The sequence below is a fragment of the Corvus cornix genome, chromosome 17, assembly GCF_000738735.6.
Source record: "Corvus cornix cornix isolate S_Up_H32 chromosome 17, ASM73873v5, whole genome shotgun sequence".
NCBI lineage: Eukaryota > Metazoa > Chordata > Aves > Passeriformes > Corvidae > Corvus > Corvus cornix.
The window spans coordinates 7,857,848-7,880,175 of NC_046346.1; the positions used below are offsets into that span (position 1 = coordinate 7,857,848).

At 50.1% G+C, this 22,328-nt stretch overlaps 1 protein-coding gene across 1 annotated transcript in view; it reads left to right on the top strand.

The window, feature by feature from the left end:
- Positions 1 to 22,328, top strand: part of ASTN2 (astrotactin 2) — a 271,503-nt gene that overhangs the window by 231,051 nt on the left and 18,124 nt on the right. The window contains exon 20 of the mRNA XM_039561485.1: positions 10,022 to 10,163. Within this exon, the coding sequence (XP_039417419.1) occupies positions 10,022 to 10,163 (142 nt within the window). The remainder of the gene's footprint in view (positions 1 to 10,021; positions 10,164 to 22,328) is intronic.

Below are 22,328 nucleotides of genomic sequence, written 5' to 3' on the forward strand. Positions count from 1 at the left end.
AGTGATCCTGGGGGTGGGAAGTGTGCCCAGATACCTCACTTTGCCAAGGACATCTAGGAGTCAAAGGGCTGTTCCCACCAGAATGGGCTCCCAGGTCACACTGTCCATCGGATCCGACTACAGACATCTCCCCTTCCCTGTGGATGACAGGATTGATTTGCTGTGGTTTCTAGGATGACTTAAAATTGGGAGCAGAAGGCATTGCCTTGCCGACATCCTGCTGTGTGCCAATGGCAGGTGTCCTCAGTGCCTGGAGTTTGCACGCTTGTAAGAAAGGGTTAATAGTCCTTTAGGGATGAAAATCAGCTATCAGTGGGGAGAGAGCTGGATTGGGGCTCTGGTTATAGCCTCAGATTTGCTTTTTCCCTGCTACTTTGGAAAAGCAGTTTCCTTTCTCTTCACCCATGTTCCTTTGCCTGCGGTCTGTCACGACACTGCAGCCGCTGCGACACCGTGTGTCACGACAGAGCTCGTGTCCTGGTGTAAATGACACTGTCAGTGGTATTAATGGCCTACATGGAGTCTCTGCATGTCACACACCTCATTGGCATGGGTTTGGTCCTCGAGATCACCTCATTTTACGAAATTACAGATTATAGTCTGTAATTATAAGCTGTCCTCATGAGCAGCGGGCCTGTGCAGGGGGACAGGAGATCCTGTCTGACCTTGCAGTCTTAGTGGAAAAGGTGGAAGGATTGCTGAGATGGTGATGGGTGCTGAGGTAGACTCCTCACAAGTGAGAGATTCCCAGCTCTTCCCTCTTTTCTTGTGCCTTCTAATGGATCAAAACTGTGAAGAAAAATGTTAACTTCATTTTTGGAAAACCAATTAATGAATTACTCATGAGCTGTGCTAAGAAAGCTGTTGTGAATGTACTTCAGTAATTCAGGTAATTCCTTGTTCAAGAGCTGATGTCAACTCTTGCATATGTTAGTCCTTACCAAGTGGGTCTTTTCTAGCTTCTGAGTTGGGTCAGATAATTGCTTATTTTTTCAGTTTTGTCTTGGTATCACCTCTGGCTTCTCTTGTGATGCCTGTTTGGGTAAATGGAGAGTTATTGGAAGAGGCACAGCCAAATGAGAGGCTTTGTCCTCTGAGTCTGAGGTAACAACATATCTACAAAAATATTTAGAACTCGCTGTGTTTGCACAAGTTTTAACCTTGGTCCTGCAAGCATGTACATTAGTTTATCTGGCACACGAGTGTAATGGAACAACTCACATGAGTAAAGCTAAACATGTGTAAATGTTTGCAAGATACGGGTCAATAATTCTTTGGAAATCATAGCAAACCAACCGTCTATTTTCTTACACAGTGCTGTTCTCCAGCCCGCCTCAGACAAGTGATCAAGAATATCTGTAATAATCATTATGGTGTTGTTGTTCCAGAGAGCTCACAGCCAGGATGCAGAAACTCAACAAGTGTAAATTGTTATTGTTCCATTGACTTCAAGGGAGCTACAGGAGGTTTTATGAGCTGAGGATCTATCCCCCCACTCTCAAATGTCCAAAACTGCAGAGTAGGGCCAAATAAGAGATCTGCTTCCATGCAGGTTCCTCCATAAGGACCAATTTTTTAAGTCTTCGTTGGATAACAGCCTGCAGGTTTGGCTGCAGTTGGGCTTGCTGAGTGCTTAGGAATGTACTGGTCCAAAGTCTGATCACTAATTCATCAGCATCTCTGCACATGACCTCTGTTTAGAATAAATAGGACCAAAAATATTTAAATATTTGAAATATTTAAAGAAGATTTTTTTTAAATCTGTTGCCATTGTAGATAGTGGTTTGGTCCACTTTCCAGGCTGTGAAGTCTAAGAAGGGACTGGGAACAGGGTCAGGCAACAGTGGCAATACAGAAGCCCAGAAATTACACTTTCCCAGTAAGTGCAAGGATATGTGAAGCACAGACTAGTTGATGGCTTCTCACCATAGGTTTACATGAATCTGATTTGAAAAATTACCCAAGATAATTATGTTTTTAGCAATTAATTGCATGCTGATTTTCATTCTAGGAATTGCTCCTTTCTCTTCCTGCTGGTTTGTCATTTCAGTATTTGTTACCTTTCTTTAGGAAGCTTCCCAGGATTTGTCCTCAGACATAGCTCGTGGTGAAAGCTGCTCCCCTTCAAATTTAGCCCTCTTAATCCCAGCAGAAGATGAAATCTCACAACCCTCTGGACTGGTGGAGCTCAGGTCCCTGGTGCAGTGTTCACATCCAAAATTTGGGAGTCATTTTTGGATAGTAGCTCAGTCCCCCAGGAACGACAAGAGTGTGCTGGTCATTTAAGGAGAGCGAGGTTATGATTGATTCAGGTTTTGTTGCCATCTCTGTAGTGTCTGACACATCAGTTCATGCTGGAGAAGAGTGGCTCTGGGGCTGGAGCAGGGCTGGTGGGATTCCTGGTGAGCGTAAGGCTCCGTGCAGACCCTGGATCTGCTACAGGCTGCCAGCTACGGGCCTTGGGGACCACCAAGTGGTCTGCACCATTGGTCCAGTGTTAGAAATCTCCAGTTTAAAAGAAGCTAAATATGAAAGGAAAGTAAGAATGAGGGTGGGAGCGAGATCTGTGGTGATGAGAGTGAGAACTCGCTCTATGGTGATGGACAAAATCTGCCAGACAAGAGGTATCTGAGGACAAAGCTTTGCTTCGTGCCTGCACAACTCCCAGTACAAATGGGTTCCCACCTTGAGCTGAAATCAAGTAACTATTTTGACATGCTGCAGAGCCCGAGACAACCTCCAGGGAATAGAGACATTCACTTGGACTCTCCACCGTGCTAATGTGAATACGTGGCTTTGAGATTGGAACTGGCTCATGCCTGGATGTCTCTGAGCGTAGCAGAGTCAGCTCGTGTCTGGCTGGGGCTGACCCTTAGCAACCCAGTGAACCTTGAGAAATCCTGGAGGGCTCACAGCACAGAACGAAATGCTTTAATTCTCCCTCTCCTCCAGCAGCACACTGCCTTGGGGATGCATTTTTACATGAGTTGAAGCATTTTTGAAGCATGTCTGAGGTCTTAGATATTGACTGTGAAAGACCTGTGATAAGCAGTCTGTGGAGAGCTCAGGTGAAGGAGCGGGGAGTCCTACTGATGACCCTGAGAGAAGAATACACCCATGATTAACCTTGTGTATCATAGAACATTGCAGCTCATCCAAATTAAGACCATTTCCTTCTGTTTGACTGGCTCTCTTGATAAAGAACAGCTCATCCTTCAGCTCCATGTGGTAACTCCATGCTAGTTCCAGCCCTGAAGAGCACCAGTGAAGGCATTTAAGAGACTTCTGTGACACTGGAATGCAACTTCTGCTCTTAGCTCAGCTAAAGCCTTGCTCCTTAAATTTAGCCATCTGCAAATGCTGTCTTCTATCTGCAGAGGACCTGGTGATGGAAACCTAGAGGAGATGGGGGCCCAGAGGAGATGGAAGCCTGGAGGAAAGCTCTTCATCATTATTAATATGGCTGGTAGCATACACACAGGAATCAAATTCCCTAAAATCATTAACTTAAAAAAGGTGGAGCTGTTCAGGGAACTGCAATTTGCACCTTTGTACAGGTTGGGAAGTGAAGCACAAGCTGTGCCCAAAGTTGCAGCATAATCACTGGCTTTTCTGCCTCAGCCTAGACAACCTGTGCCCAGCCAGAGGGATTCCTGATGGATGTGTCTTTGAGAAAAGCCATGACAAAGAAATTATTCCTGAGGCTACAGGGTTTGGGGGCATGGGATTTAGGCTCCCGTCTAACATGAGAGGCTGGCATGCATGGATGCTCCCAGAATGTGGGCAGAAATTTTTTAGTAATAACTGGGCCTTTTTATTTCTTTTATCATCTGGCAAGCCATGTAGGGAAGGAGGTTTTGACATCATTCCTCTAGGATCAGTAGGGGTGGTTTGCTTTTAATGATCTAGGCAGCGAGACAGACCATCTGCTGATGTAAATCGGAACAGCTCCGTCGCCTGAAGTTATGTTACACTAATTTAAATCAGCCCATCATTTCCAAGACAAACCAACCACCTTTCACTGCCTTCCCCTGCCGAGTGCCAGATCCAAAGCACATTAAACCCAGGTACAACCCCATGGTGGGGGAGCCACCGTGCAAACCTGTGCTCCACATCCACTCATCCAAAAACCCGGTCCCAGCCTTCTGCTCACAGCCCTCCTCTGAACCTCCCCTCCTTGGAGGGAAAGCCCCAGGGGAAGAAGAGGGTGAGGCAAGGACCCCCAAAAGGTGACAGACTTGGAGGGCTGAGCATGCCATTTGGTTCCTCATTTCAGGAACCAAAACCTGGCAAGGGGAAGTGGAGTAAGGTCTCTTTTTCCATCTGCTGCGCTGGCGTTGCTCTGGAGGTCACTGCTGGGGATGGAGGTCCTCGCTGGGCCCCATCTGCCCTCTCTGGGCTCCCTCATTTATGCCCACTTGGGCCTCTGACATTCTACTCTGTTTTTCTTTCCTTGAAAATGGATCGGGAATTGGGAGCCGCTGCGCAGGAACGCGCCTGTTCCCCATTACAGCTCCACCGGGGCTGTAACACGATCGTGCCTGCTCCATACCCACACAGATATTTATTTATCCATACAGCCTTTCTCCTTGTTTTCATTAAGTTAGGCAGAAAAGGTTAATCTTTCTTCTGCTAAAGCTTCAAAACCAACCAAACTAAATAAAATATGATTTCTTTCATTTCTTTTTTAAAGGACACTCTCTCTCTTTTTTTTTTCCCCCCTTAAGTACCAGAATGAGGTCACAGTCAGAGATGCCACAAGAGTAAATTGAAAACAGGTTGAAAAAAAGCAAAGGGGAGAAAGACAGGGAGAGAAAACCACAACCAGGAGAAAGCGCCTGGTAACGTTGCAGGGTTGGTTTCATCCAACCCAGTAAAGAAGCTGTCAAGACAGAGACATTGATGCCTTCCTACTTTCCCCTTCATGCTCTTTCTAGGAATCTTGAAGGTGAATGGCAGCAGGGAGGCCTCCTCTCGTCTTAATTTCCACTTTGGTTCGCAGCGCCTGGGTTTTCTCCATGCTGCTCTTGGCACAGGGATGTGGGCTGAAGGTGTGGGAACGCCTGCGAGGGTCCCAGAGCTTCCTTTTGCTCCTCGAGCCTCCTGGAGGCTCCTGGCCTCGCTTTCTTGTTTAGTCTGGTTGAACTCAGCGCTGTAGCTCGGGTTGTCCTTGGTGGGATGGTTGATAGGTGATTCATCCAGCCTGCTGTCCGCAACTGCTGGGCGCTGGCATGGCCGCAGTGGAAGGACTGAGGCAGACTGAGGCTGTTGGATGCTGTGTGTGAGCCTGCTCCCAGCCATTTTCATTCCTCAGCCCCTGTTCCTGCCCGTCTGAGCCTCCTGCCACGAGAAATGTGCTCTCTGGAGAGCATATTGCCAGCTCAGCCTTGCAGACAGGCAGTGGAGCTGGGGATGTCCTCTTCCTCCTTCTCCTCCAGGGATGGAGTTGAGTTCCTAGGTGGTTATTCCAGAGTGTCACCAGTGGGTTGAGCCCCAGCTATGCCTGCTGTGGCCAGAAGAAGCTTGCAAACCTTCCCAGAATGGGAATGACCCCTCTGCAAGCTCCAAGTGTGCTTTTTGTTATTTCCCTCTGTTTTAAGGAGAGCCACACCACCAGAGTCAGTGTAGAAGATGCTTAGAAAACCAAAAAGAGGAGATTTGCCAAACTCCACAGCCATGCCTGTGGATGAGGATGAGGCAGTAGCAAGGGGTTGCACTGGAGAGAGAAGGGAAATGCCACCTGCTGCATCTTCCTGACAGTTATTAGTAGAGCGGAGATGGATTTTCAAAAGCTGCCTGGGGAAGTGGATGGTTTGGGGCAGATCAGCCCGGAGAAGGCAAGGAAATGAGGGGGAAGAGAGTCTTGCAGGGATATTAACTCCTTGCTCTTCAGAGTGTCAGCATCCCATAGCTGAGCACCATTGCCCCATAACCTGTCATCAGTGAGCAGCAAGTGACATTTTTTGCTCTGTGCACAACATTTTCCATGGTGATATTGAGCTCTGCTCTGGGTTTTTTTTTTACTACTGAGAAGTGAACACAGGTGAGGCATTCTCAGAGGAGCCAGTTATTTGTCCTTGATATCTGTAACAGCTTATTGCTTTATTTAGTGTGACATCAATTATTTATTACTATTAATGAAGGACACAGATGTCTGTCTGGTCAATAAAATATCTCCTACTCCACAGAGATGATCTACTTAGCTATCATTTACTCTGCAGAGAACCTTTGGATTCTTTCTGAAATTTAATAACGTGAGCAAAGATACTCAGGCAATCTAGAAGGTTTGTGCTTCAGGGCTGCTTTGGGAGGCTGAAATCCTTCTTTATATTTGCTGGCGGGGTGTGTGAGAACACAAGACCAGACGGGAAAAAGAAGCCCCTTTGCTTTCCATCACAAGCTACTTATCCATGTAATCCCTTTTATAAAGTGATCAAACTCCTTCTTAAAAGATGGTTGGGTTATTTGCCCTGTGCAGGGGTAGACCAACCATTTATCCATGTCCAATTTACTTCCTCTTGCCATTACTGCCCATTAGCCTAACTATTCCTTTTCCATCTGAGTGCCTGCCCTGTTGATGTGTTCACAGTCGTGTGTCTCTATTTGGCCTTTTTTTCCTGTCCTTCTTAGTAAATTTGGGCTTTTTGTTGTTTCCCCGTGAAATCTTCTCTCCTCTTTTCCTGTGCCTTGGTCTTGAGCACAGTTGAGGAACGCTGTGCACTGAGCTCTTACGTGGCCTCGTGCAGTTGGGTCAGTGCTCTCCTGCTGCTACATCATCCCATGATCACTTTTTCTTGGCAGGGCAACATTACTAGTCAATTAAGTGGCCCAAGCGTCCAAAGCCAGGTTGGACAAGGCTTGGAGAAACCTGGTCTAGTGGAAGGTCCCTGCCTGTGTTGGAGGGGGCAGGGGGAAGGTGGGGTGAAAGGAGATGACCTTTCATGTCCCTTCCAGTTCAAACCACTCTCTGATTCTATGATAATCCTCTCATCATTCCAGCAAAAGCAGCTGTTGCCTTAGCTCTGTTCCACTGACAAGGTTCCAGTCTAAATCTAGGGAATACCTTGTTGTCTGCTCCTAGAGAAGGCTCAGGAAATTTCATTCCGCTGCTCGCAGAGCACTGAGGACTGAATGATCTCTGCCTTCTCTTGTGTGAGATGAACAAACGCAGTCTCCGTGTGCTCTGCTTTGCCCAGGGGAGAGCACGGAATAGCAGCTCCCTGTGCTGGCTGCAGACTGACAGCTCTGGGTAGCTGGCTTGTCCCCAGGGTGTCCCTTCCCTGTCTTTGCTCCATGGTCTGTGCAGTCTGGCGCCACCAGTGATCTCACTGCTCCTTATACCGGTACAGAAAAATCCCAGCTTTAGGGCTGACGTTCCAGCATCTTTGTTAGCATCTATTTTGCTGTTTTCATAATAACCTCTTTGCTTTGCAGAGCCAACAAGAGGGGAGAGTTCCCCAGAGGTTCAGGATTGAGCAAAAAGCACCCTCTTGCTTTGTGGATTTTGTTGCAAGGGTTTTGGCTCAATCCAAGTGGAGACACATGGCAGACCCTGAAAGCTTCATTTCCTCCCGTGCAGGGGGACAGAAATGCACTCCACTGCCTGGGCAGGTCTGATCCATGGCAAACCAGACCACTGTGGGAGGCAGCTGCTCCCTGCCAGCCTGTTCCCTCAAAACTACCCAGAAAGACCAATGAGGATGAGCTTTCGGAAGCTAGTGGGTGTCTTAGAGAGAGTTAGCTGTGCAATTTTAATCACAGAATGGTCTGTGTTGGAGAGGACCTGAAAGATCATCTCATTCCAACTGCCCTGCCATGGCCTGCCCTGCCCTTCCACTAGACCAGGTTTCTCCAAGCCCTGTCCAACCTGGCCTTAATACAGTCTTTGAGTCAGTGGCTGCACATGACATTTTCCTTCTCATTTCCAGTCTCCTGCAAGTCTGGTTCCACCCTCTCCCTGTCTCAGCCCATCCCATCTCTTGTGCTCCCTGGCACAGATGTCCTGGCTGATGCTCCTACCCGGGGACTGCCCAGTCCAAATTTCCCCTTGGCCTTGCCCCAGCTCTCATTGCAATCTCTGCCCAGCTATTTTCTTCCCTAGCCCTCATCAACTGCTTAGAGAAAGGTGTGAGATCCCATAGCATTCATCCATGGGATGATCTGTCCCGCCATGAAGCTTCTTCCTGGTCAGAAGGGAAGTTTCTTGAGGCTGGAAGAGCCTTAAAACCCCTTGCTCTACTTCAACAACACATTCTGGTCCTGATTCTTTGTTGGTGATTCATCAGGTTTGTAAGTCACAGCAGAGTCTGTTCCCAGTGACTCCTGGTGACAGGGAGTTCCCCAATCCAGCCCAACGTCGTAGGAAAAGGGGTGGAAATGAAAGTTGGAAATGAGCAATAGGGGTTTGTTTGCTTAAACCGTAAACCCAGAGCTGAGGGACTTGCTCAAGGCCGGGCAGCGCTCGTGACTTCCAGGCAGGGATTTTCCTGCTGCCAACCCAACCTGCCTGTTGAGTTGTCTTGGGATTTGGGACAGACCTGGGGCCAGGAGCTGGGTTGAGCTACAGAGACTGGTGACAGAGCTGCCTGAAAAAGTCTGGAAAGAACAAGTCGTGCTGGGAGCATTAAAATGAATAATTAAGGCTTGGATTCCTTCAGGGAGGAAAAGAATTTATTGCTGCTCTTTTCTCTAGCCAAGGGGGACATTTGTTACTGAGTTGTGTATTTTGAGACAGGACGCAAATGCGGTTTGGGGGGCTGGGGATGAGGGGATTTTTTTCTTCTACCTGGATAATCCAGCTTCACAGTGGGATGTTCTGGGCTGGTTATACCACTGGCTTGTTCCTTAGGGTCTGTACCAAGAACCTGGACTGGTGCTTTGTTTCAGTACTCCTCAGTCACTTTTGCCTTTAAAAAAATAAAGTGCTGAGAGGGGAATTCTCCTCCTCCCTCTGCTGCGATGTCTTGACATTTCCACAAGCACGAGGTACCCGGCACAGCAATCTGGGCCCAGGCTGGCTTACACCAGCATAATTCTGTCATCTACAGCAGCCCTTGCTCCGATTCCCATCACTGGGAATAGGGCACAGCCTGGGCAGCTGCTCTGTCTTAGTTTCCTCCATGGTACCTCGGGCTTTCAGTTACACCAGTGTGAAATGGGAATTAAATGCAATGAGCTCTAACCAATAGACAGGCTGCCCACTGCGAGGAGACAGGTTGCACAGCAGTGGATAGTCATGCCCAAAAACCTTAATAAATGGAGCGTTTTCAGTTTCAGCTGGGTCATGATCTAAGTGTTTAATAGGCTTTATAAACCAGAAGACCAAAAAGAAAGGTTTTTCAGTATTTTTAATTAGCGGCTCTTTTCTTCGAATGCTTATAAAGAAGAAAGTGTTCTTCAGCACAACTGAAGGAGCTCCAGTCAGAGCTCCAGGAGCTGGCAGAGTGCAGATGAAAGGGAACGCAAAGCTACTGACTGTCATTGAATTTAAAAAAAATAAATCCATCACATTGAGAGCAATTCCGCCCAAGCACCAAAAAAGTCTTTTTGGCTGTTAGTACAACATAGCAGAAACACATTTTGCTGTGGCACGTAATTTTTGGAAAAGGCCATGCCCTGTTCAAGAGCTGGACATGCAGCAAGGGCAGGAGATCCCTGTTTAGCCAGGCTTACACATCATCCGGGGCCCATCCCTGGATGGTGATTCTTCCTGCAGTGTCTGCAGTGAGGCCCCACGTCCCCTCTGTGCTGTGATTGTACCTGGCCAAGCAGTGACTTAGCCCTGGCCCCCGTTCCCACCAAGGGTCCCTGCTACAGCTGATGGCCCAGGTGTGTTTCCTACTTGCTGTGTCCACAGGGGACATTGTCCACACAGACTTGGGGCATTCCACAGCCACAGCCAGCTTGAGTTTGTTGATTGCCTGTCCTGTATAGAGATGTTTCTACAGTGATTTTTAAGCGGTCAGCAGTAGTTCTACGCCTGTATTGATGTTCTGGTCTCGCTCCTCTCTTTGCTTTGCAGGAGAATCCTTGAGCTTTGCGGATGATTTGCTCTCTGGCCTCGCGACCTCCTGTGTGGCAGCGGGTCGGAGCCACGGAGATGTCCCTGAAACCAGCCTCTATTCAGTCATTTTCAAGTGCCTGGAACCAGATGGTCTGTACAAGTAAGGAGAGATGTGTGGGGAGCTGCTGGGGGCAAGGAGGGATCTCCAATGCTGTTACTGAGTTGTTATTGACCTTTTTGGTCAGCAGTGTGTTACACCAGACAAATGGTCAGACTCTTCCTGTTGCTCTGGGTGTTACACTCAGCTGGTGAAATGGGAAATCAGTGTCTGCCAGTACAGTGCTGGAGGCACTGGGAGTCAGTGGGAGACTCCAGGATAACACCTGCGTTCAGTGTTCTGGGTTTCCAGGTCCATGCCTGTGGACAGGGTTGTCTCTCGTGGGTGAACTGAGCTGATGTCAGTTTGGAGCAAGTTGCCAAGTGCCTGGTGGGATGAAATAGATGGCAAAAGTGTGACAGGGGTTTCTATAAGTTGCTGTTTCTCTTAGTAGGACGTACAGCAGATCAGAGACACCAAATCCTTCTGCCCACCACCCAGATACTGTGGACATTTCACTCTTCTGAGATATTTTTTGGGGGTTGAATTTTCTATTTTAATCTCATGGATTAATTAGTTTCCAGAGCAAAGGGATAATGTGAACATCTGAATTTTAACTTCTCCTTTGGTATCATTTGGGCAGGGTCTGGGCTTTCCAACCTGGCTCGTTAGCCAGGGCATCCTGTGTATTGAGAGGGATATCAGGAGTCAGATCAGTAAGAGAGGAAAATTAGAGCAAAGAGGCCAGGAGACAGAGGAGAGACAGAGTAAGTAAGAGAGAAACACCCAGGGCTTAATGTCAGAGCGACTGCAATAATTAAAACACATTTTGTAGTGAGTAATGAAACTTTTTATGGGACCACAAAAGCATTTAAAGCAAGAGCTGGCAAATAGTCTGTCAGCGAGAACTTTTTAAGACCTTGATTAATACTTTCCCTCCACCACCCCCCAGTTAAGTATGTTGACAGCCTCCAAAGCCTTTATTGCACATCCCTGGAGCAGGGCTGTCTCCAGGAGTGGGCTCCAAGTGATACCTCTTGCCATTTAATAATATCAGACATTTTCTTGTTAAATATCTATAATGCATAAATATAATTATTAATATCTCTGGAAACTGAGCTGCTCTGAAAAGGTGCCAGGGAGAGGCTGGAGCAACCACAGAGCTCGCTAATAACCCTACGCCCATAAAACTGGCCCGTTGTGAGCTCTCAGCTCCCAGCTGCCAGGGGCACTGGGAGAGAGAAGAGCCACTGGGTTTGATGGAGTTGCTGCCGTGGTGAACACACGGAGCTGGGAGCCAGCAGGTCTGGCTCTTGGGCAGCCCGGGCTGCCAAGTAATCTTCCCCATCTGCCAGGCAGGGGTATTTGCACTCACCCGTCACTTTAGGGGCTCTGTGATCTAATTCCTGTTGTCTGCAAGGGGCTGGGAGAGCCTTGGGTGGAAGATGGAGGGCTTTGTCCAGGGTTTTGTCATCCCTGTGGTCAAAGCCAGGCTTCTGCTTCCCAGTCCCAAGGCACATTGCCATGGAGGTGGTCGGCAGAGTTGGCCCTGAGCCCTGGGGGTGGCTCCTGCTCTGTGGGTGCCCCTGGGCAAGGGACAGCAGCTTTTGTGGTGAGCCATGGCTGCAGGCAGCCAGCAGGCAGCAGTCCCCTGGCACCAGGGAGTTCTGGAGCTCATCCTGTGTGGGGACAGGCCCCGGGGTGACGCACAGTGCTGGCTCTGTCCCACAGCTCATGCTCAGCAGGGCTTGGCTCTGCGCTCCCAGGGCGGTGCACATGGACGGACACATGCTGGTGTGGGCACCTCTGGGGCATGGACCCACCTTCCTGGGCATCCAGAAAGAATGCATGTGGGCACACCACAGCACCCCCTCGTCACTGGCTGCAGCTGCCTGCCCCAGCACGTGGCACGGACTGGCAACCCCTGCTCCACCTTGGCATGAGCTGCCGTGGGTGCTGTCTGCCCAACACACACCCGCTTGCTCCAACCTGGGCCCTACCCAGCGTTTTTACGGAGCATTTTCGGATCCTCAGGCACCCCCATTAAATATTCCTCTGCTCAGACATCCACACGGTTGCAACACAGCGTAAAGGAAGCCAGGGCAGTGAAATGTGAGGCTAACGCTGCTCTGCGCCCGCACAGACAGAACAACAGCACAAACACGGGCACGGGGTCATTTCTTAAATTGAATTTCTTCTGCTTGTTCCATTTGTTTCTGTGGAAAAATAGCTATCTGTAATAGCTCTGGGCTGGGTATAATCCTGATTATAGCCACTCGCAGGGCCCTGTGCTGTTCTCTAGGCTGGGAGGTGAGAACACAGTCTGCAGCGTCAGAGCTCCTCAAAAACAAATTATTTGCTTCTGCAGTAGTCTGAGGGTATCACATAACCCTAGCAAGGGGACTGTCAGATCGTGGAAGTCTCTTCTGCCCTGTAAATGTGTTGAACATCCTGTCCCTTTTCTTCTGTAGTACCTACAGCAATTACACTCTGCTGTGGACCATTCATTTGGAGTACTACCAGCCTGAGATCAAAGCTGGGCCGGGCTATGTAAACAAACCCAAAAAATGTTCTACAAGCAAACAAATAAACAAAGTCTGATTGATTCCTCTGCTTTTGAGACTCCTGTAATTCCAAAACATAAATGAACAAAAGGAGAACTAATTTCTTTGTGCTTTGCAGTTTCAGTCTGACAAAAATATGTTGCCTGTCAGGCCTTTTCTTCCCCTTGCCTGTAACACATTGGGGTTGAGATGCCAGTCCCTGCATAGAGGGTTTTCCAGGGAAAGCAGATCATGTCAACAAAGACATGTGCTCCAAAGGCTCATGTACACGTGTGGACACTCCTGCCAGTCTGTCACACCTGGGTGCCCATCCATGGGGATCCATGCTGCATTCGTGGGAATGCACTCCCATGGACCTGCACAGGGATACTGAGGGTGGTCCCTGAAGACTGTTGAGTTTGACTTCAGTTCTTAAAAAGCAAAAATCTTATATTCTTGTGAAGTGGAGAAGGGATTGCTCTCCCCTGAGGTCAGCTAGACCACAGCAGTCTGTCAAGCTTCCTCCCAGGTGGCTCTGGAAGAGGATGAGGTGAGGAGGGCAGAGGCAGAGATGTCGATGTGTCTGTGAAGTGCTCACCTTGCATGGACCAGCCAGGCTGGACAGCAGCCAGTGCCACTCAGATGGGTGGTTTGGGAGCCTTGGGAGCGCCAGGCTGTGACAGGCAGCTTGTGATGCGCCGAGCACCAAACGCCAGTGAGGAGAAAGAGCTCTGGCTTGTCTCAGAGGTCAAACTCATCTTGGAGGACTGAGCACTGCACAAACCCATCCAATCTCTTCACTGAGGAGGCAGGAGTTTCCCCTGGGCACCCCACAGCCTCCCTGAGCCTTCAGCCCAGCTCATCCATCTCAGCTCTCACCCCGTTGCTCGGGGAGTGCCTGGGGATGCCTTGTGGCTGAGCTGTACCTGCTTGGCTTACCAGAAGGCAGCTTTGCCAGCCCAGCACATTCATTTCAGATACTTGGGGAGACACCAAGTATCCCTCAGCCCAAAAGGGAAATTCTGGAAAGGGAAATGAAAACCCCCTCCAGCTCCTCAATGGATCTGCAGTGCAAACACACCAGCCTCTTCCCTGCGCCACAGATACTATAATTATAGATTAGATTAAATCCCAGTGTTTCGCTTTATTTACATTCCTGACCTAGCCTATTCATTTCCAGTGTTTGTGCCAAGAATCAGCACAAAATTTACTGGAAATAATATGGAAGTCATCAGGATTCCTTCCAGAGCCTTTCCTTGGAGTGTGTTCCTATGCTGTGAAGAAACCTTGACTTTACATTGCCTTTGCTGCCTCAGATGGGGTTTCCCCAGGGTGGTCATGAACCAGCCCAAAGGCTCTGAGTGAGCACGTTTCAGGGGTGTTGGAAAGGTGGAAACCTCTTCCTAGGGGGTGCAGGTTCAGGACTGCTGTTGGATGGAAGGGGATTCAGTCAGCGTTCAGAATGACAACACAAGGCTCCCGTCTGCAGCCAGGGCCCACCAGGTCCTGCCCAGCCAGCGTCATCCTCTGTAGGGTCTGCAGGCCATCGACAGCGTGGCCAGGCTCAGCTTGGGATAACATGGAACATCCCATTTTTTTGGTGAGCTTAAGGAAAGAGGCAAAGGTGTGGAGCAGGGAGAGCCCATGAGAGCATGGAGAGGCAGCAGCTGCAATCCCACGGGCTGAATGTGCTGAAGGAGCTGGCCCAGAGCAAGGCTGACTAATGCAGAGTGACCTCTGCCGTGTGCATAGCTGGGATAAAAAGTGGAACGGAAAACCCTTGGTGCTCAAGAGTGTGTTAATACTGGCAGCAGTCCCCTGCTCCTTATATGATGCTAATTGTTATTGTTGGTCTTTGGTCAGGGAGACACGTGAGTGAGCGCTGGAGCAATCGGAGACAGATCCCAAGCAGCTCAGTGGCATGGGTTAAAACACATCTGTTACAGCCCTTGGCCGGGTCCCCTGTGTGCACAGGAGCTGTGCTGCTTCATTGAATCCACCTCTCCCATTCCACATGCTCTCCAGCTTCCCAAAGCCGAGCGGTGCACGGCTGTCATTTCCGCTCAGGCATTCCTGGCTTGCGGAAGCTCAAACAAGGCAAGTCAGGAGCTGAACAAGTGTTTGCTAAATCCTAGGCCTGTCCTAGGATGAAGGCTCATCCTCTCTCAGCACTTTGGGGTTGTGGCAGAGCCAGGCTGCCCAAAGGCTGGCTCAGGTGTCTCCTTGTTTTTGCTGCAGTGAGTCCAGCAGGGAACCCTCTGGGCTCACCTGGGCTGTGTGTGGATCACTGGCTTGCAGGGGGATTGGCCCCATGACAGATGGTCTGTACAGGGAGGTCAGGGGCTCAGCAGAAGGGTACAATCTCTCTCTCTGCTCTGATTTTCATGAAGTCCCAGTTATGGAGGTAGGTTAGGCTCCTGCTGAGTTTCCAGCATCAGGAGGATGCACATCTAAAAACCACAGAGAAGACATTCATGACTTTTTCGTGGCCAGTCTGGGGGCTCTTCCCAACTTCACCGTTCGCTCTGCTGAGTGATTTAAGGAGATCATTTTGTCTTGCTTCCATCATCACCTGTTTACCTGATCCCTTTAAAAACTCGGGTTTTAATCTCTCTCATGCTGTCTTTGTGTCCAGCCTGGCCTGGGTGACTCAGACCAGGGCCACCAGGTGCTGCTGCAGTGCTGCTACACTGGCTATTTGCCAACACCCATCTAAATGTTGTGTTTGTACCTGAATCTTCCTTCTGATCTGTCTCTGCCACCAGTACCCAACCACCTGAGACAGATCTGAAGTCAGATGCCTTTCCCTGACCTCAGGAGAAGCTTCTTCTTTAGTATCTGCCAAGTTTATGGGTATCTCCCACCTTTTTCCTGAAAGACCAGGTTTTCCTCCCCAGATTCTCTGCTTCTGCTCATACCTCATGCCACAGAGAGCAACAGAACAGCTTTTGTTGCCTCCCATGGCAGTCTCCTCCCTGCTCCTTCCTCTGGACAATCAAATTGAAACAACATTCTTGGTTTTGTCCCTAAAGTCTGCCAACATCTAAATCCCAAACCTGTCTGGGTCCAGGCCCATTCACATTGCCCCTCTGGAGGAAGGCTGGCAGTGGTGGAGTGAGGAAAAGGAAGGAGGAGGAGGCACAGAGGGGTTATTGTGTGGGGTAATTGCAGCTGGGGGAGTGTGCCAATATAGGATTCTTCCTGCGAATGGTAATGGGGTGGAGAGGAAGATTTTGGCCACTTTTCCTGTTGGTAGACAAATGGACCTTTGCAATTCCACCTTTTTCCCATCAGCAATCCCGTATCACCAACCCCTTTTAGTCACAGACTTGGAGAGTGTTCTTATCCCTGACTGTGTAGAAACCTAATGCCACTACACATCCAAGTCTTATCTCATGGACTAATGGGAGAGGGAGTACAAGAGCTGTGATATAAATATCAACACGGGCGTTGCTGGCTTGGATTTGCTCTAAGCCAGCCAAACCTGCATCGTGCTACTGCCTTGGAGCCATTTGTTTTGTTCATCAGGTCTCCATGGTACACAGCACCCTCCTCGTGAAAGCTGGAAAGCTGAGGGCCATGCTGGTTTGATTCTTACAGCACAGTTTGAACACACTCCCGTTCCTTCTTTTTTATCTTGTAGAGAAGAAGGGAGTGAGAAGAAGGGCAGATGTCCTTGTTGGCCATGGCCTAGCGAGGGAAACTGGAAGGGAGAGGTGTGACGTGCCTGAAGCTCCTCAGTGAGCTAGAGCTGAGCAGAGGTGAGGGATGTCCGTGCTCACACTTCGCATGAGCCCCACTTCAGGAGAACAGTTGTGAGAATTGCTTTTTTGGTCAAGTGATTAAGAGATGCTCCCTGCAAAAAATTCTGTTCTCTTCCTAATTTCCTCATGCAGTCTGGGACCCAGGTACCCGAGAGTGGGAAGTTGGACAGCTGCCCAGCACCTATAGCAGCTCCACCTGATATTTCCAGACAGCTCAAGATTCTGGCTTATTCAGGCTTTAAGGAGTGGCCAAAAGCAGCGCAATTCTGCCCATAAACATGCCTGAGGAAGGATGTGACCAGCTCCTGTGGTGCCCAGGTGTTCAGTCACTACTGAATCCACAGGTCTTATCTGAACCCAGAGCCATCCCCACAGTCCAGGGGGATCAATCAGCTCAGACAGACTCTGCATGGGACCCCAGGTCCCCAAAGGTGGAGATATGATGCTTCTCCAAACGAAAGATAAGTCACAAGCTAATCCCACCTGCCCATCTTTTTGTCCACTCTCAAAAGCAAAGTTTGGATGCCATGAGCTACAAGTTCTGTCCCAGCTCAGGCCAGCAATGTGCATTTATCTCACATATGGCTGCAGGTCCATAAAACTGGTTAAACTTTTTTTAGTTTCATTTTTCCAAAGGACACCTCCAGCACATCCCAACCCATCCTTTTCTTGTAATGACAACAGCACAGAGAGTCCTTCACCAGCCTTGTCTCCCAGAGAACACTTTGTTATTTTCATTTTCCTTTTTGGTGTGTGTGCATTAAAAAAAAATAAATCTGTTTTAATCTCTGACTTGTGCAGAACATTACATCAGTAAGCACCCGTCTCCTGGTCTTGCCAAACTGGAGTTTATCAGCACAAAGTGACCTCTCCAGCTCTGCCACCCCTTCTCCCCCTCAGGGCCATGGTTCTTTCCCAGAGAAACAGGGAGTTTCTGCAGGGAGTTTGTCATGGGGGAGCTGTGCAGGCAATGGAGCCCTGCCCTTGTGGTTGCTGCACTCAGCTGTAGATCTCAAATAGCCTTTAACTTACTCTTTGGGGTTTGGGGTTGTTTTCCCCTTGCCTGTGTTGTCAAAAGTAGCCAGTGAATTGAGGCATCTCCATTTTGGGGGCATCATCTTCAAGGCTTCACCATCAGAGCCACAGCTCCTGCTGGCTTCAGCTGAATTTGTGACAGAGTAAAACAGACATCAAAAAAGTAACCTCAAACTAGCTGCTTCTTCCTGAGTTTTCCCACCTGTAAAATGGATATATTAAAACTGAGCCACACCCTTTGCTGGGTTTCCAACACAGTGAGGAGATCAATAATAAAATGGGAGAGAAAGCTGAGGAGCAGCTGCTGGGTTGCAGAGATGGCATCCCTGTGGTGAGGTGGGGCTTGATGTGGGTGATGCTCCGTGCTGAGCTGTGGCCCATTGGTCCCTGTGTGGTCACCCCCATCTGATGCCCCTCCCAAGGATATTTCCTTGGCTACCTTCAGAGCAATTGCTCCCACCCCACGCACCCTCATTGCTCCTGGTCACCTCACACACACACTCGCTTCCCTCATCAGGAATGAGATAAATTTGATTATACAGCAATATGGTTTCTGTTATGAGAAGGGGAAAAAAAATACCCTGGCTTTCACTGAAAACCCTCAGAGCCAAAGCTTATGTCATGATGTAAAAGTTTCTGAAAACAAAAAAGAAGTAGGGTCTGAGGGATGCTGATTTTTCAAGGGGTGGTGGATGGAGGGGTCAGCGGGGTCTTGTTTTCGCTGGATGTGCTGATGGAGTTGGGTGTGGAGATGCTGCCCTGGCAGGGTGGGTGTGAAGGGAGCTCAAGGCTGGGTCACTGGGACATGCTTGTCCAAACAGCTGAGCAGTGAGCTGGGCTTGGGCACACCTTGTCACAGTTCTGGGCTGTCATATCCCTGGATTGGGGTCTGTTCCTTGTCTCTTCCATCTTTCCTCCTCTCAGTTTCCGCCGGGGAAACCATAGGGCAGCCCATGGCAGCAGCAACCTGAGCTGGGTCTGGAGCATGCCAGTTTTCTCCTCCCTTCCGAGCATCTCCCACTGCCCTGCAGCTGCAGGAGTGGCCTCCCCTCCTAATCTCATTGCACAACCCCAAGCAGAAGGCCCTGCCACAGGGCGGGGATACTTCTGTGTTTTCCTTCCCTCTGGTTTGCATCATTGCAGCATCCCAGTCTCCCAGCCTTTCTGGACAGGGGCTGTGGGGATGTGTCCTGCACACAGGAGGCTTTGCACACCCCAGTTTCTCACATGGAGTGGGGGATGTTGGCAAGGGCTGGTTGGTCTCTGGGAGACCCACCCCAGGCTGCTGGGGGAACCTCTCAGACAAAGCAACCGAAACCAAAATACTTCTTTGGGGTTTTTGACATGTCACCGCTGATGTAAGGGGAAGGATTTCAAGCCATTTCAGCTGCCACAAGTTGTACTCTTGGTGGTCTTTGCCTCTTGTGCTCCTCCCCTCTGTTAGATTGGTGGATGTTTTGTGGTGTTGCATCCCATGGGTGCTGCCCTCCTGAGGGCACGGGGATGGATGGATGAGGACCAGGGTGCATTTCTGTCCATGTTTTTTATGGCTTTGGACCTGGGTCTGGGGCATCTCACTTTGCTGAGGGTCTGTCCTGTACCACAGCAGGTACTTCAGTGGTACCCAATAGCCCCATAAACACACCAATCGTCCCGTAACCCTTACTCCATAGCCCACAGGTAAATCGTGGCCAGATCCTGGTGTAAGCAGCCTCTGGGCGTGCAGGTGTGTTTGGAGGTGTTTGGTGGAGCAGTGTGGGATCATGTGGCTGCTTAGTCCCACACTGGCAGGTGAAGCAAACAGATAAACTCTGGGCTTTCCACGTTGTTGCAGCCAAGGGCGCTGCAGAGAACAGGATGTCCCGAACAGTGCTGAAGCCCAGCAAAGTGCTGCCCCCAGAGTCCCCCTTGGCAGTGCCCCCTCTTCCTTGCTCCCCAGGCAGCAGTTTGCAGTGACACCCCTGTGGCTTTTCCATCACCTATCCAAACCCTCCTCTTCGCTGCTCCAGCAGAGCCACCCCAGTGAAGGAGAGCTCCAGCAGAGCCACTCCACCCCATAGCATGAGGCCCACCCCATAGAATGAAGCCCATGGAATGAAGCCCACCCCGCAGCGTGAAGCCCGCCTGCATCACCCCACACACGGCTCCCGAGCTCTCCCAGGCCATCTCCAGCTCTCGGCTCTGTCCCTGCCTCGTACCTGCTGCCCTGCTACAAGCTGAACTGTTTTCCAAGTGGAAACATGAGTTGAAGGATTAACTCCACAAGGGCCTTTCCGTGCAATGCACCGGGATTAAATATTTATGTTGGCAAAAAGCATGTAATAGGCAGCTCCAGATCAGAGATAATGAAATTGAGGTGTGTGGAGAAAGCAGGGGAGGCAGGGGGCTTGCAAGAGCAGATGGAAGAGGGACCCAAGTGGGTTGTAGTATGTGTGCCTGGGTGATTACTTCTGGTTTTATTAATACCCACCTGTTTGTGGGGGGACCCCAGCCCCATCGCTGAGAGCTCTGCAGCGCGCAAGGGAGTGCAGAAATCAGCCATCCCAGTTCCTTGTGTGCACACCAGCAGCAGGCAGGAGCAATTGTCACCCCGGTGGCTTTCACTTAGAGCCACCTGAAGTGAGGGAAGGCAGGCACTGTTGTGGGGGAGGTGGCTGGGTGGGGAGTAGGGATGAGACCCTCTCTGTGTCATCTGCAAATGATGCACAATCCTAAATCATTCATAGCAGTGATATAGGATCCCTGGCTCTTCCAGACCACTGCAGTCAAGGTTATTTACTGGTGACTGTATCGGATCAGGCAGCAATGTGGTTTGGATTATACGGAAGGTTCCTGATCAGGTCAGGAGAAGGCTCATGGCAGCAACCACAGCATGAGCAGGAAGGCCCATGAGAGACTCCCTGGTGGGTGTTAGTGAGGAGCCCTGCCAGGATGGGCAGCAGGCGAGCACAAGGAGCGTGGCAAAGGAGAGGTGGGAAGGATGGAAGACCTTCCTCTGCTGCAGAAGGAAAACAAGGAGTACATGCAATGGCAAAAGCTGCTGCTCTTTCTCAACTTGTTATTTTTATGAGACAACAACATCTCCCTCTTTCCACCCAACAACAAACATCGCAGAAGGCAGCGCACGGGGGGTGCGAGTCCCGCGCAGGGCCGTGGGACCCCGGCCAGTCTTGGGCCCTCCAGGGAGGTATGAAATGAGGCATGAATGGAGTGTTAGGAGAGAATGGAAATCCACTGGCTCCCAGGCCGGCTCTCCTGCGGGGGGTCCCTTGCTCACGATGACAGCGCTGCCTCTCATAAACACGCATTTCCTCATCCCCGTTTGTTTCTCTCTCTTGTGCAATCTCTTGTACCAGACGGGAATGGGAGTGAGTCCCACTGGTACGTGAATGTGTTACAAAAAACCTTCCCACCCTGCCACCAACGAAGTACTGAGAAAGAACAACAGGGTTTAAAAGGAAAAAAAAAAGAGAATGAGAAGAAAGATGGGGCAGCTGGATGGATTTGCTACTGGCCATGACTTATTGTTTTGAGTGTAAACTCAAGGGCATGGCTGTGCTCGTAGTTTGCAGCATCAACCAGCACTCAGAAGCCCCACTGCACTTGGTGCTCTGCATCCCTCTGGGAAATGGATGTTCCTTCCCCAAATGATTTTCCTGGGTGGAAAACATGGGACAAAAGTAGAGGCAAAGTAACTTGACTGAGATCACATAATGCTCAAATCAAGAGATAGCCCAGCTCCATCCTGCCCAACACCATTCCTTGTGCTGGGTTGTTTCACTTGGGGTGTGTGAGTAATGCTGCTGCTGGCAGTCCCTGGGCATGGACCAGGCTGCCCTTCCCAATCCACACTGCTGGGACAGAGCACAACTGGAGCGAGGTGTGACACTAAGGTGTGGGAACAAGGGCAACTCCCACCGTCAAACACATCTCCTGGACTGGGGGTGGAGGTTACAAAGTCTCCTAGACCTGGGCTGGTGGAGCAGGGATGGAGGATCAGCTGTAGCTGCAGAGGAAGAAAAGCTGCAGGGAGTTGCAATCCTTCCCTGCAGAGTGAAAAACAAGAGAAGAAACCTGCAGGGAGCGGTGCCTCTGCAGCAGCATTTGCAGGAGAGCAGGGCTGGCTCCACACCTCTGGAAGCTCCCAAGCACAGTCACTGCAGTGACATGGGGCTCTCCCATGGTGCGGGACAGCGGATCTCCAGTCCTGGCTTCTGGGGTAGCAGGGCTCTGGCTCTGGGCTGGTTGGCTGTATAGCCACCATTTCAATAAAGAAATGATTAAAAGAGGGTGGGGAGGGGGGAAAAGAAAACCCCAAAACATCTGTTTTACTTCAAATCAGGGAAGATTCCTTTGCTTGCAAGGAATGTGTAAATCACGCCGGGCTGGGAGATGTGCATAACCCTGCCTGAAAGCTGCTCTGCACTTCAAACGAATTCTAGCGTGCTTACTGGGATTTTGTTTTTATTATTTGTTTCAGACCCCCCCCCCACCCCCATCCTACCCTCCCCCCTCCCTGTCTGCCTGCTGGAGCTGTGAGAATCTCCTGCCCACTGCCAGTCCCTTGCCCTGTGCCCCTGAATTTGGGGGCCTCAGGGCACAGGGACAGTGGGCACTACAGACCTGGCTGGCATCCTTCTGGCTGGCATCCCTGCCTGCCACCATCCCCATGCCAACACTGAGGCCATTGCAGGGCCCTGTTGGCTGCCCTGGAGCTCCCAGAGCCCAGCTGGAGTTTCTTACAGGGGTCCTGCCTGGGATGCCTGGTCCCCGTCTCTCAGCTGTTCCCGTGTGCATTATTGCTGGGCTTTGTTTTGCACTGCAGCCTGCTGAAGGTGAAGCCAGGGCTGCCCAGCAGTGCTGGGGACAAACCCAATGGAGACAGA